Source organism: Nomascus leucogenys, chromosome 18, assembly GCF_006542625.1.
Source record: "Nomascus leucogenys isolate Asia chromosome 18, Asia_NLE_v1, whole genome shotgun sequence".
Lineage (NCBI taxonomy): Eukaryota > Metazoa > Chordata > Mammalia > Primates > Hylobatidae > Nomascus > Nomascus leucogenys.
In genome coordinates this window covers 10098964-10114685 of record NC_044398.1, presented here as the reverse complement: position 1 = coordinate 10114685, position 15722 = coordinate 10098964, and the positions used below count along the sequence as shown (strand labels likewise).

Below are 15722 nucleotides of genomic sequence, written 5' to 3'. Positions count from 1 at the left end.
AAATAAAAGGTTTTAATGATTTATTTAATTTGAAATATCCCATCAAATCTGAACTCATAAGGTCAGATTTTGTTCTGGTTCTACCAGAGTATACTTTCAAGCCAGTAAAGCTTTATAATTGGTAAAAAGGATCTTTATTTTTCAAAGAGTTTAATAACATTCATGTTTCAGCAAACATTTGTAAAACCAAACAATCTAGAGTAATAGAATGTATTGTTTCTGGTTAATGTTCAGTAATCAAATAATGGATGAAATGCAAATTCAGTATTCAAGTTTCATTTTCATTTCTGGTGGAGCCCAGGGACATTCTAGAGGGATCACCTTCTTTCTCCAAGAACATAAAGAGATAGGAAAATTGTTTTGTCATTATTATTTGCTGTTACTGTTGGAAAAGCTGGAGTTTTCAGAAAAAAAAAAACTGTTAGAAGGAAAATGCACATAACTCAGACTGTACTATGAATTGTCAGGATTAGATCATCAGACACAACAATCCTGCGTTTAGGAATCAGGCATCTAACTCTTGTTGAGTTCAGATGTGACCACCCCGGTTGCTGCATAATCGTAATCATCATCTTTTCCCTTTACCTTTCCTGCCTTTCATGGGGCTTGATAAAACAACCATGTTTAACTCTTATACAGTTAAAAATCCTCAGATAAGTCTCATTCTATAACCATCAACTACCGAAATTCTTGTAGATTAGAGACACCAGCCAAGAGCCCTGTGGTCGTCTGTCTTTTCTGAAAGAACCAAAGACAACAAAAGGACTGCCTCAAACAGCGGTTTGCAACTTAAATATCACTCTGCCAGCACATAAAAAGGTATCTTTTAATACTGCTTTAAATTGTCTTTCCCCGGTCTTGAAGAAGTGGGCCTTTGGTATGCAATTAAGGAATGCTTTGTAACATGAATAAAGCTCTTGAAACTGAAGTTGTATTAGTCTCCTCGTGTAGATTGCCTAAGTCTTGTTAATGTGGTGTCAAATTCTTATAGTTTGTATGATGGAGTCTTCTCTGTTTATCGCTTTTGCTTCTGCTGGTAGCGCATAGATTTTTATGCTTTCAAATAACGTCATATGTTAATTTGCCATGGATGTACAGTTCTTGATATTTTTTGTTGGCTTTTTTTTTTTAATTTGCTTTGCTTTCTAAATCAGCTTGCATTTGTGCTCCCTACTCAGTCCTTTTCATATCCTGATATTCTTTTCCCTGCTGTCCATTATAATATTCCTTGTCTCTGCAATGCATCTTGGAACCAAAAGGAGACAGAGTCAGATCAAGATGATGAGGTAATATAAACACTTCTGCTTTTATTCTATCAGAAGTAGAATAGAAATTGAATCTGTATGACAGAAGTTGCAGAGGGCTAAAGTGTGGGAAACATATAAATTATATTTTTGCAGGTCTTAAGTAGGTAAAAGGGTATATGTTTTTCTTAAATGGTTCACTCTTCTTCCACACGTACTTAAGAGTACTTAAATATATTCAACAAAATTATAATTCAGCTAATGATTTAGAAACTGAAGGTCTTTAAACATTTTTAAATATGGTAGATTGGCATGTATAAATAAACATTAAAAATTTTTTTAGACAAGTCAAGTACAATAGTGAGAAAGGGGGAAAGAGTAGGACCAAGAAGTTCTATCTATGACTGACGAGAACAGTCAATTGAGATAACGCACTACCTTCGAACCCACCAAGTAGACATTTTGTGAAAGTTTCATGTGCCTATTTTACTATCAACTATATCCTACTATCCAGCATGTTATAACATTTAAATCAAGATCATGTTTAATATGTGCAATTTTATTGTACAAATAAACTTATGTTGTATGTGATACAAAATATTTGCTTACTAGCTATTGATAAATCTTTGATACTCTCACTAAAGAAATTTATCTTGACCATTTTTTTAAGAATATAGTTCAATTAAGTTGTCTCCTAATGTTTCTCTAAGTTATATGATAATTAGATTTTTGAATCCCACACATCAATAGTAATAAATAGAATCAAGTAGCCTTAGGATGCAGTAATAGTACCTCTGGCCAGGCGCGGTGGCTCACGCCTGTAATCCTAGCACTTTGGGAGGCCGAGGTGGGGATGGGATGGGGGGGATCACCTGAGGTCAGGAGTTCGACACCAGCCTAGCCAACATGGCAAAACCCCGTCTCTACTAAAAATACAAAAATTAGCTGGACGTGGTGCTGCGTGCCTAGTAATCCCATCTACTCAGGAGGCTGAGGCAGAATTGCTTGATCCCAGGAGGCAGAGGTTGCAGTGAGCCAAGATCTCACCACTGTACTCCAGCCTGGGCGACAAGAGCAAGACTCCGTCCCTACCCCCCTCTGCCCACTCCCCCAAAAAAAGTACTTCTAACAAAACCATTCATCTGTTTTCAATCTCCTCATCTACACTTTATGCCTGTTAACATACAGAAACCCCAGCAGTAATTGGAATAATAAACTTTGTGTGCCTTTCTCCCTTGAATGTACTCACATAGAGTGAGTGTACTTTGTGATATATGTGCTTTCAATATGAACAGATCCGGGAAAGTTAACTGCTCAGCATCAGAAGTCTCTGTAATGCTTGTCTTTCACTTGTACTTCCCTGTAGTCTGCTGTGTTGGTGCTCTTAAATTTGCCAAATGATGATTTTGGTTAAGACACGGGGGGGTGGGGCTATAAACTCCCAGTAGGAAATTAGCATTTCCTAAGAAGGAAAATAAACAAATTATCAACATGCCATCCTACAAAATGTTTTAAAACTGAAGATGTCACAGGGAAGTTGGAAATAGAGTTGTCTTTTTTTTTTTCCTTTTCAGGTTGAGAAAACAGACAGACGACAGAGCTTCGCATCCTTAGCTTTACGTAAGCGCTACAGCTACTTGACTGAGCCTGGAATGAGTGAGTTTTCTAACACATTTACTAATCTATGTGGATTTTCATAAGAAGAGACATTTTTTCTATACAAACCAAATTTTATCATTTGGAAACTCAATGGCAAAAGAAAAATTGCCCGCAGGAAAACCCTATCATACAACCTAGGTAATATTTTGTACCTAGTTGAAGATGTGAGGTAAAAACACCCCTAGCTCATACTTCAAAACAGTTTTTAAAGGCATTAACTATTTTTAAATTAGAAACATCTATTACTTTTCTTTTAAAACCTTGATTTTTACTTTGATTAACTATGCTAGGAGATAAATATGAATGTTGCTTTAGATCATTGCTCAGATGAAAAAAATTACTCAAATATTTGGAATGGTAGAAAAATGATAACGTTACTTTGTCATCTCATTTTTCTCAGTATAGATAGGTTGTCATATCCTAGTCCCGATTCTTTTTCTTCCCACTTTGCAAGAATCACATTTCCTTACCTTCTTGAGGTAGCACTTGTTTACAGAGTTCTTCTTTCCTCCCTCCCTCCCTCTCACTTCCTCTCCTCCTGTCCTTTATTAAAATATCAGTTCTAAGGCTGGTCTTCACTAGACCGGTTAGACCCTTTTCTTTTCTCAACGATTGTTTTGGTTCATTGTTAGCTGGCATGCACTTATTAAGATATAGATTCATTCACTCTTATCTGTTTATATATTTTCTCTCTCTTTCTGTCTGCCTCCTCCTCCCTTTCCTTCCCTCATCCTTGTAATCATCACCTCTGGTGATCTCTACAGCCCTCAAGATAACCCCCTCCACCAGCAGGAACTAAGAGTATTGAGCTCAGCATTGTATTTGACTGACATATTGGTGCCACTTTAACCATTCTCCTCATTTTAAATGAGGGGAAATTATACAAAAATTATTTTTTAATTAGTGAATCATCCTAGCAGTTTCCCACTGACACAGTTTAAGTCCAAGGAGGTCTGGAAATTTGCCAGTAAGAGTCACAACTTTGGCTTTTCCCACCTTTTCTGAAGTCTTGTTTTTGTGGGCCAACAGCATAGCATGTAAGATCTGCGGCAGGACACTACTGCACTACTTAGTTGAGATGGTCTTAGCATCATCTTCTGGAGCCTAGCTCCTTGACTGTTAGAGAAGTTTCAATATTTAAATACAAAATGGAGAATATAAGAGAAATGAAAGAAACCTACCACATTCAAGAATGTTTCCTCAGATCTCAGTTCTCCTCTAGCAGAAATGTCTAAATCCTCCCAGAAACATAAGGGCTCAAATTAACTCATATTATGCTACACAGCAGAAGAGAGGTGTGTGGGTGTGTGTGTGTGTGTGTGTGTGTGTGTGTGTGTGTGTGTGTGTGTAGCTAGGTGGTTTCCAGTAGAACTAAATACATTCGGGAGGTTTTCTTTGGAATACTATTTTGCCCTAGAGATCCTCAGTGGGTAGTTGGTTGAGACCCTGTAGGCAACATCGTTAAGCTTTGGACAGGCTCAATGGACCAGTTGCTTTAGGTCGGAGGCCCCTTCAGGCAGGTGAGTTTCCGTCTGATTCTGGTTGCTAAGGCAAAGTCAATTGAATGTTTCCCACTTATAATAGTGTTACTGGTTAGATCCAGCTAAGGTGTATGCACCTTGTGTTCCTGGACTTTTGATAGAAGAGGAGGGAACTTTTCTGTTTTATGAAAGGGTACATAAGGGTGGTAAACAAGGGAATGAATAGGAATAGGAAGTGACTAAATGAAAACTAAGTCTCAAAACTGGTGTTATGGAACTCCAAGTGAATGCCACTTTTCCCTCACCACGCTGCCTTTCCAACCCCTTCCCCCCAGGAAAAAGATTCTGGATTAGTTCAGTGCCTGACATCCAGAAATTCCCTGTTATGAAGGGATCCCAAAATATATGTCACTAAAGCATAAAATGTGTCACTGATTGGTAGGTTGGTTGTTCCTTGCGAAGTATAAAACCATAGACGTGGTTCAAAAGACTTCTTTGCCTGATAGAGCCAGCCATCAGTGGTAAAGGATAGATGCTTTGTCAGTGTCTGATAGTTACAAAAATAAATGCTTGTGAGATACAGACTAAGCTCAAATCATTGAATTTGAAGGAATCCCCGAACCTTCCATTTGCAGCGTGGCATTTCCAAAAGAGTTCAGCAGTATAATATTGGAGAATTATGGCAAGAAGGGGTAATGAATAGGCGAGTTTTTCCTTAGTTCTTCCACTTTCTTTAGAATAATATGTAAGCCTAGGAAAGGATGTGTTCAGAATGTTTGAATTTAAATGTACACTAGAAATGAACATCTTCACCCTTGTGGGAGTAGCTGCTAATCCAAGGACTGGATTGTAGCAATGGCACGGGCACAGCATGAAGAAGAACATAAAAGCTGAAGCAGATTCTCATTTTCTCTTTGAGTTTCACTATTCTGAACCAGGGCTTTCTTGGAGCAAAACTGTATTCAACTTTGATGTAGAACATTAGCCGTTGGCAGGCCTTGCAAATCTCTGTGACCAGTTTGGTTTGTTTAAGTTGTAGAAGCAGAGAGGACCAAGTATGTGTTTGTGCTCCCGAGCAAGTGTGCTTACTTCATTTGTGTGTTTCTTGCTCCATTGCCAGAAGAAATGCTGGTATTACTATATCCATTCTTTCTAGTGGTAGGTCTACCTCATGACTGCTTCGGTGTTTGTGATATCCATGAGTCCCATGAATATTATGGGAAGGCACCAGAATTGGTACCTTTGAAACTGATAAACATATATCCACACACCCCACATATCCTACTGTAGGTACTTAAATATGGGGTGTTAAAAATATGAATGTACTTTTTAGATGTCCCCCCATGATAGCTTTTGAGAATTAAATGTAGATTAGGTTATGAAAAAATATCTGAGATAAACTATATGCTTTTATCCATAATGAAGAGTTACAGACATGGACATATGTAGTTGCAGGTGCTTTTATAATGTGCAGTAGAAAATATTTTCCTAAAATCTCAAAAGGTACCAAGACTTCATATCTCATGGAAAAAGTGTACTCTTCTTTCTAAATGCCCTTGTGAAAGTATCTTTAAAGTTTATATATTGTGCATAATATGGCATACGAATTGTATTACTTCATTGGCTTGTTTGCCATGATATATTGTGCATGATAAAATGTTTTCAGTTGCTTTGCTTGCTTATGGTAACCATGAACCATATTTTCTGTTTTTTTTCTTTGTGTGTGTATATGTACACATGCATTTTAAAGTCATTTCATATTATGTTTTCTTTCCCCCTCATCAAAAGGAATATACTGCATGGAAAAGATAAATGCAAACATTCCTTTTCTTTGTTTTTTTGTTTAAAATTCTGACTCAGAAAACTTCTTGCTCTTATTGGCTTTTTATGGGTGTAAAGCATAACCGAACTGTGCATGGGAGATACAGATTTAAAATCCAGTGGCTTCACAGTTTGCACATCAGTTGCCTGTCACTTAAAAGTTATTTTGGATTCTGCATGAAATAGGCTTGAGTGGTTTTTGAAAAAAAGTTTTAGATATTTAATGTATAGCTACATATATTGAAATGGTTCTAAGTAGGTGCAATCTGTATCATGGAAAGGCTAAAGGAGAGAGAGGACATTAGAAATTACTAAAATGAAAGTTGTGTGGTTGCACAAAACAAACATGTACCTATACAGGCAAAATAGAAAGAATGGCTACTGCTATTTCAAAACCAACACATAAGAAAGTCAATAGGAAGTAGGGAACAGTTTTCCATTATGGTTATTTTTCTCATCATTAATTCTTTCCTCATGTTTTCTATTTTTCATTGTTTGCCTCCTTGGTTGCAATGTGCTTTTTCTTTCATTTCACATTACTCTGTTTTTTATTTATTTAGTTGTGTTTTTTTTTGAACTTCAGATCAGTTATGTCTGTAGAAATTTATTTTTCCTCTTAATTGTTCCTTTTGCCTCTTCCATTCTAAATCATGCAAACAATTGTACTTGCTTTTGTAATATTTCAAAGTTTACTGACCAATTTTTTTCTCTGGTCTCTCTGTTTCTCAACCATTTTTGTTGATTTTTGTGTTTGATTTCATTTTAAAATTTAAGAAACAGTTGAACGGAGTACAGGAGCAACAAGATCCCTCCCCACCACTTACTCATACAAGCCATTCTTTTCTACAAGACCATACCAGTCCTGGACAACAGCTCCGATTACAGTGCCCGGGCCAGCCAAGTCAGGCTTCACTTCCTTATCAAGTTCTTCCTCTAATACGCCATCAGCTTCTCCGTTAAAATCAATATGGTCTGTTTCGACTCCTTCTCCAATCAAATCCACATTAGGCGCGTCAACTACATCTTCAGTTAAATCCATTAGTGACGTGGCATCTCCAATTAGATCCTTTCGGACAATGTCTTCGCCGATAAAAACTGTGGTGTCACAATCTCCATACAATATCCAAGTTTCCTCTGGTACCCTGGCCAGAGCTCCAGCAGTCACGGAAGCTACGCCCTTAAAAGGGCTGGCATCCAATTCTACGTTTTCCTCTCGAACCTCTCCAGTGACTACAGCAGGGTCTCTTTTGGAGAGGTCATCAATTACCATGACACCCCCTGCCTCCCCCAAATCAAACATTAATATGTATTCCTCAAGTTTGCCATTTAAGTCAATTATTACATCAGCAGCACCGCTAATATCTGCACCTTTAAAGTCAGTGGTGTCTCCAGTTAAATCAGCAGTTGATGTCATTTCATCAGCCAAAGTTACAATGGCATCTTCTCTCTCATCACCTGTGAAGCAGATGCCTGGACATGCAGAGGTAGCGTTAGTCAACGGATCTATTTCCCCTCTAAAATATCCATCATCCTCAACTTTAATTAATGGATGCAAAGCCACTGCCACGTTACAGGAAAAAATTTCTTCTGCTACAAACTCTGTGAGCTCTGTGGTCAATGCAGCCACTGACACAGTTGAGAAAGTGTTTTCTACCACGACTGCAATGCCATTTTCCCCACTCAGGTCATATGTTTCTGCAGCACCATCAGCTTTTCAGTCTCTAAGAACTCCTTCCGCAAGTGCACTCTATACATCCCTTGGGTCGTCAATATCTGCAACTACCTCATCTGTAACTTCATCAATTATAACAGTGCCAGTCTACTCTGTAGTCAATGTTTTGCCAGAACCAGCATTAAAGAAACTTCCAGACTCTAATTCATTTACAAAATCAGCAGCAGCCTTGCTGTCACCCATTAAAACATTGACTACGGAGACACATCCTCAGCCTCACTTCAGTCGAACTTCATCTCCAGTTAAGTCATCTTTGTTCCTTGCACCCTCTGCCCTTAAGTTGTCTACACCATCTTCTTTATCTTCCAGTCAGGAGATACTAAAAGATGTAGCTGAAATGAAAGAGGACCTAATGCGGATGACCGCAATACTACAGACAGATGTGCCTGAGGAGAAGCCATTCCAACCTGAACTCCCAAAAGAAGGGAGAATCGATGATGAAGAACCTTTCAAAATTGTAGAGAAAGTAAAGGAAGACTTAGTGAAAGTTAGTGAAATCCTTAAAAAGGATGTGTGTGTAGATAATAAAGGATCACCCAAATCACCAAAGAGTGACAAAGGACACTGTCCTGAAGATGACTGGATAGAATTTAGTTCGGAAGAAATCCAGGAAGCCAGACAACAAGCTGCTGCGAGCCATTCTCCATCTCTGCCAGAGAGAGTGCAAGTAAAAGCAAAAGCCGCCTCCGAAAAGGATTATAACTTGACCAAAGTTATTGATTACCTAACAAATGATATTGGGAGTAGTTCACTGACAAACTTAAAATACAAGTTTGAGGATGCAAAGAAGGATGGTGAGGAGAGACAGAAAAGAGTTTTAAAACCAGCAATTGCTTTGCAGGAACACAAACTCAAAATGCCTCCAGCCTCCATGAGGCCTTCCACCTCTGAGAAAGAATTGTGTAAAATGGCTGATTCCTTTTTTGGAACAGATACCATTTTAGAGTCTCCTGATGACTTTTCTCAACATGACCAAGATAAAAGTCCCTTGTCTGACAGTGGCTTTGAAACAAGAAGTGAAAAGACACCTTCAGCCCCACAAAGCGCTGAAAGCACTGGTCCTAAACCACTTTTTCATGAAGTTCCCATCCCTCCTGTCATTACAGAAACAAGAACTGAAGTGGTTCATGTTATCAGGAGCTATGAGCCCTCAGCTGGGGATGTTCCCCAGACCCAACCAGAGGAGCCCGTGTCACCTAAACCTTCACCTACTTTTATGGAATTGGAACCAAAGCCTACCACCTCTAGTATTAAAGAAAAAGTGAAAGCATTTCAAATGAAAGCCAGTAGCGAAGAAGATGACCACAATCGGGTTTTAAGCAAAGGCATGCGTGTTAAAGAAGAGACTCACATAACCACAACCACCAGAATGGTTTATCATTCTCCACCAGGCGGTGAAGGTGCATCTGAAAGAATTGAAGAAACCATGTCAGTCCATGACATCATGAAGGCCTTTCAGTCCGGGCGGGATCCTTCCAAAGAACTGGCAGGTCTGTTTGAACATAAGTCGGCAGTGTCTCCAGATGTTCACAAGTCTGCTGCTGAAACCTCAGCCCAGCATGCAGAGAAGGACAACCAAATGAAACCCAAACTGGAGCGTATAATAGAAGTCCACATCGAAAAAGGTAACCAAGCTGAGCCCACTGAAGTCATTATTAGAGAAACCAAAAAGCATCCAGAAAAAGAAATGTATGTATATCAGAAAGACTTATCCCGGGGAGATATTAACCTAAAAGATTTTCTGCCAGAAAAACACGATGCTTTTCCTTGTTCAGAGGAGCAGGGTCAGCAAGAAGAAGAAGAACTTACTGCTGAAGAGTCATTGCCTTCTTATCTGGAGTCTTCCAGAGTAAACACTCCTGTGTCCCAAGAAGAAGATAGCCGCCCTAGTTCTGCTCAACTCATATCTGATGACTCTTATAAAACATTGAAGCTTTTGAGTCAACACTCAATAGAATACCATGACGATGAGTTGTCAGAACTAAGAGGGGAGTCTTACAGGTTTGCTGAGAAAATGCTTCTGTCAGAAAAGCTAGATGTGTCTCATTCTGATACCGAGGAATCGGTTACAGACCATGCAGGACCCCCTAGCTCAGAGTTACAGGGGTCTGATAAGCGGTCCAGAGAAAAAGTAGCCACTGCCCCCAAAAAAGAAATTCTCTCCAAAATCTATAAAGATGTTTCTGAAAATGGTGTAGGTAAAGTGTCTAAAGATGAGCATTTTGATAAAGTGACAGTGTTGCACTATTCTGGCAATGTTAGTAGTCCAAAACATGCCATGTGGATGCGCTTTACTGAGGACAGATTAGACAGAGGTAGAGAGAAGTTGATATATGAAGATAGGGTGGACAGGACTGTGAAGGAGGCTGAAGAAAAACTGACTGAAGTGTCACAGTTTTTTCGTGACAAAACTGAAAAGCTAAATGATGAACTGCAGTCCCCAGAGAAAAAGGCACGCCCTAAAAATGGCAAAGAATATTCTTCTCAAAGCCCTACCAGTAGCAGCCCTGAGAAAGTGCTACTGACAGAACTGCTGGCATCCAATGATGAGTGGGTTAAGGCAAGACAGCATGGCCCTGATGGACAAGGCTTCCCCAAGGCCGAGGAGAAGGCACCCAGTCTGCCCAGCAGCCCAGAGAAGATGGTTCTCTCCCAACAGACTGAGGACAGCAAGTCCACAGTGGAAGCCAAAGGAAGTATTTCACAGAGCAAAGCACCTGATGGGCCCCAGTCTGGATTCCAGCTCAAACAATCTAAACTCAGTTCCATTAGATTAAAATTTGAACAAGGCACACACGCAAAAAGTAAGGACATGTCTCAAGAAGACAGAAAGTCAGATGGCCAGTCCAGAATCCCAGTTAAAAAAATACAGGAGAGCAAGCTACCCGTCTACCAAGTTTTTGCTAGAGAAAAACAGCAGAAGGCCATAGACCTCCCAGATGAAAGTGTATCTGTGCAAAAAGATTTTATGGTATTAAAAGCCAAAGATGAGCATGCCCAAAGCAACGAAATTGTTGTAAATGATTCTGGCTCTGATAATGTGAAAAAACAGAGAACTGAAATGTCAAGTAAAGCAATGCCTGACTCTTTTTCTGAGCAGCAGGCTAAAGACTTGGCATGTCATATAACCTCAGATTTAGCAACTAGGGGACCATGGGACAAAAAGGTCTTTAGAACATGGGAGAGTTCGGGAGCCACTAACAATAAGTCTCAGAAAGAAAAACTTTCGCATGTACTTGTTCATGATGTAAGAGAGAATCACATTGGTCACCCTGAGAGTAAAAGTGTTGATCAAAAGAATGAATTTATGTCTGTGACTGAGAGAGAACACAAATTGTTAACAAACGGCTCTCTCTCAGAAATTAAAGAAATGACTGTAAAATCTCCCTCCAAAAAAGTCTTATATAGGGAATATGTTGTGAAAGAAGGGGACCATCCAGGTGGATTGCTTGATCAGCCTTCCAGGAGGAGCGAGAGCTCAGCAGTGTCACACATTCCCGTCAGAGTTGCTGATGAGAGGAGAATGCTGTCTTCTAATATTCCCGATGGTTTTTGTGAACAGTCGGCATTTCCAAAACATGAACTATCACAAAAATTGTCCCAGTCAAGCATGAGTAAAGAGACAGTTGAGACACAGCACTTTAATTCTATAGAAGATGAAAAAGTTACCTATTCAGAAATCAGCAAAGTTTCCAAACACCAGAGTTATGTAGGTTTATGCCCACCTCTCGAGGAAATCGAAACCTCCCCCACCAAATCTCCTGATTCTTTAGAGTTTAGCCCAGGAAAGGAATCTCCCTCTAGTGATGTATTCGACCACAGTCCCATTGATGGATTGGAAAAACTCGCACCACTAGCCCAGACAGAGGGAGGGAAAGAGATAAAAACTTTACCCGTTTATGTCAGTTTTGTACAAGTGGGGAAGCAATATGAAAAGGAGATACAACAAGGAAGTGTAAAAAAAATCATAAGTCAGGAATGTAAGACAGTACAAGAAACCAGGGGGACCTTTTATACAACTAGACAGCAAAAGCAACCTCCTTCTCCCCAAGGTAGTCCAGAAGATGATACTCTAGAGCAAGTATCCTTTCTAGACAGTTCTGGGAAAAGCCCTTTAACCCCAGAAACGCCCAGTTCAGAGGAAGTGAGTTATGAATTTACATCTAAGACACCTGACTCGCTCATAGCTTATATACCAGGCAAACCCAGCCCAATTCCCGAGGTTTCTGAGGAATCAGAGGAGGAGGAACAGGCCAAGTCAACCTCCCTTAAGCAGACTACAGTGGAGGAAACAGCAGTCGAGCGTGAAATGCCTAATGACGTGAGCAAAGACTCTAACCAAAGACACAAAAATAACAGAGTTGCCTATATTGAATTTCCCCCTCCTCCACCACTGGATGCGGACCAGATTGAGTCAGATAAGAAGCATCATTATCTCCCAGAAAAAGAGGTTGACATGATTGAAGTCAATCTGCAAGATGAGCATGACAAGTACCAGCTGGCTGAACCTGTCATTAGAGTGCAGCCACCTTCACCAGTTCCTCCCGGGGCAGACATCAGTGATTCAAGCGATGACAAATCTATTTATCAGCCAGTCCCAGTTAAAAAATATACCTTCAAATTAAAGGAAGTGGACGATGAGCAAAAAGAAAAATCCAAAGCTTCTGCTGAAAAGGCTTCCAACCAGAAAGAACTGGAAAGTAACGGATCTGGAAAAGATAATGAATTTGGCCTTGGCCTTGATTCACCTCAGAATGAAATTGCCCAGAATGGGAACAACGACCAGTCCATCACAGAGTGTTCCATTGCCACCACAGCAGAGTTTTCTCATGACACGGATGCCACAGAGATCGACTCTCTGGATGGCTATGACCTGCAAGATGAAGACGATGGCTTGACAGAGAGCGATTCTAAACTCCCAATTCAAGCCATGGAAATTAAGAAAGATATCTGGAACACAGAGGGCATTCTGAAGCCAGCTGACCGCTCTTTTAGCCAAAGTAAACTTGAAGTTATCGAGGAGGAGGGAAAGGTGGGACCAGATGAGGACAAGCCACCTTCTAAAAGTTCTTCATCCGAAAAGACTCCTGATAAGACTGATCAGAAGTCAGGGGCCCAGTTCTTCACACTGGAAGGCAGACATCCTGACAGATCAGTGTTTCCTGATACTTACTTCAGTTACAAAGTAGATGAAGAATTTGCCACTCCTTTTAAAACAGTAGCTACCAAAGGTCTAGATTTTGACCCTTGGTCCAATAACCGAGGGGATGATGAAGTTTTTGACAGTAAATCACGGGAAGATGAAACTAAGCCATTTGGGCTGGCGGTAGAAGACCGCTCTCCAGCAACAACCCCTGATACAACGCCAGCCAGAACGCCAACTGATGAAAGTACCCCAACTAGTGAGCCTAACCCCTTCCCATTTCATGAAGGAAAAATGTTTGAGATGACTCGCAGTGGTGCAATTGACATGAGCAAGAGGGATTTTGTTGAAGAGAGGCTCCAATTTTTCCAGATTGGTGAGCATACTTCTGAAGGGAAGTCAGGGGACCAGGGGGAAGGGGATAAAAGTATGGTCACTGCCACACCACAGCCACAGTCAGGGGACACCACTGTAGAAACCAATCTAGAGAGAAATGTAGAGACACCTACAGTGGAACCTAACCCCAGCATCCCGACCAGCGGAGAGTGTCAGGAAGGCACATCCAGTAGTGGCTCCCTGGAGAAATCAGCAGCAGCCACTAACACCTCTAAAGTTGACCCCAAGTTGCGCACGCCTATAAAAATGGGAATTTCTGCATCCACCATGACCATGAAGAAAGAAGGCCCTGGAGAAATAACAGATAAGATAGAAGCGGTGATGACCAGTTGTCAGGGATTAGAAAACGAAACTATAACAATGATTTCAAATACAGCCAATAGCCAGATGGGCGTTAGGCCCCATGAGAAACATGATTTTCAAAAAGATAACTTTAATAACAACAACAATTTGGATTCTTCCACTATACAGACAGATAACATTATGAGTAATATAGTTCTGACAGAACATTCTGCACCCACTTGTACCACAGAGAAAGATAACCCAGTGAAAGTCTCATCAGGAAAAAAGACAGGGGTACTACAAGGACACTGTATAAGAGATAAGCAGAAAGTTCTTGGAGAACAGCAAAAAACAAAGGAATTGATAGGGATTAGGCAAAAATCCAAACTTCCCATAAAGGCCACTTCACCAAAAGATACCTTCCCACCGAACCATATGTCAAACACTAAAGCAAGTAAAATGAAGCAGGTTAGTCAATCCGAGAAAACCAAAGCCCTTCCTACTTCTTCATGTGTAGATGTAAAGTCCAGAATTCCAGTGAAAAACACACACAGGGATAACATAGTTGCAGTTAGAAAAGCATGTGCCACACAAAAGCAAGGGCAGCCAGAGAAAGGCAAGGCCAAACAGCTTCCATCCAAGTTGCCAGTAAAGGTAAGATCCACCTGTGTCACTACCACCACCACCACCACCACTGCCACCCCACCACCACCACCACTGCCACCACCACCAGCTGCACAGTTAAAGTTAGGAAAAGTCAGCTCAAGGAAGTATGTAAACATTCCATTGAATATTTTAAGGGAATTAGTGGTGAGACCTTAAAGCTTGTGGACCGCCTCTCTGAAGAAGACAAAAAGATGCAGTCCGAATTGTCCGATGACGAAGAAAGTACCTCAAGAAACACGTCGTTGTCCGAGACTTCCCGGGGTGGCCAGCCTTCGGTTACAACGAAGTCTGCTAGAGATAAGAAAACAGAGGCAGCACCTTTAAAATCAAAGAGTGAAAAGGCCGGCAGTGAGAAAAGGAGCAGTAGAAGGACTGGTGAGAATGAAGGCAGTCAGGTCTCTCGAGCACTCTGCTCACATCCTGGAGAACGAGCATAGTTTGTAAACACTTTCCAACTCGTAGACCCTAGTGCATGAACTGTTGTGATTGCCTGTGGAGTGACTTAACCGTAGTTTCTCATTATGTCATTGTCATCTGTATGTGCTGTCGTATATACTCTTCTTTCTGCCTTTTGATCAAACCACACGGTAGACAGCTAGGGAAGCATGCTGAAGATATTGGTGTCATTCAAGATGAACAACCTTTTTTTTTTTTTTTTTAATGTGCTAATGGATATGATTCTGTCAAAGCAAAAGCACAGATGTTGAAATCCCATCATGGTGTTTTCACCAACACGACACTTCTGTAACTGTTTAAACTAGCTAGCTCGTCAGCATGTTCAATCCCATTACATTGAGCATCCATGTAGTCTGACATTTGGCCTGATGCAGGTGAAAAACAAGTGAGCCATGTGCAAAGAAGTGTTCATGTAGGTGACTAGGACACATTTAAGTGTACAGTGTTAGCATTAGTCTCTCTGTAAAATCTGCGTACTGCTAAAAGCAATTTTCCAGTATCGTACCTTTCTTGATGATTATTTTAATTAAGAAATTGTAAATCGTAGGTCCACAGAGTCCATGTGAACGGACAGATATCAGGATGGCAATAGTAGCCGATCACCTGGGACTTAGTTGGACAGGTAAGTGTACACACTCCTGAATGGAACAAATTAGTTTCTTCATTTCTTTGTCTTACTCACAAGCAGTTCAATATATATATTTTAAAAGTAGAAACAGGCAACTAGTAAAAAACATTTTTATCACCAATAATTTTATCTACCCAGAGATAAAAACTGATTGTACCTTGTATACTGTGTTTTTCCAAAGCCTTTTCTATGCATATGCACTGAGAAATAGAAA

The 15722-nt window shown here is 40.3% G+C and overlaps 1 protein-coding gene across 1 annotated transcript in view; it reads left to right on the top strand.

The window, feature by feature from the left end:
* Positions 1-15722, top strand: part of ANK3 (ankyrin 3) — a 366342-nt gene that overhangs the window by 309557 nt on the left and 41063 nt on the right. The window contains 6 exon segments of the mRNA XM_030797694.1: positions 697-819; positions 1260-1286; positions 2819-2900; positions 6986-14460; positions 14463-14799; positions 15428-15502. Coding sequence (XP_030653554.1) covers positions 697-819; positions 1260-1286; positions 2819-2900; positions 6986-14460; positions 14463-14799; positions 15428-15502 — 8119 coding nt within the window.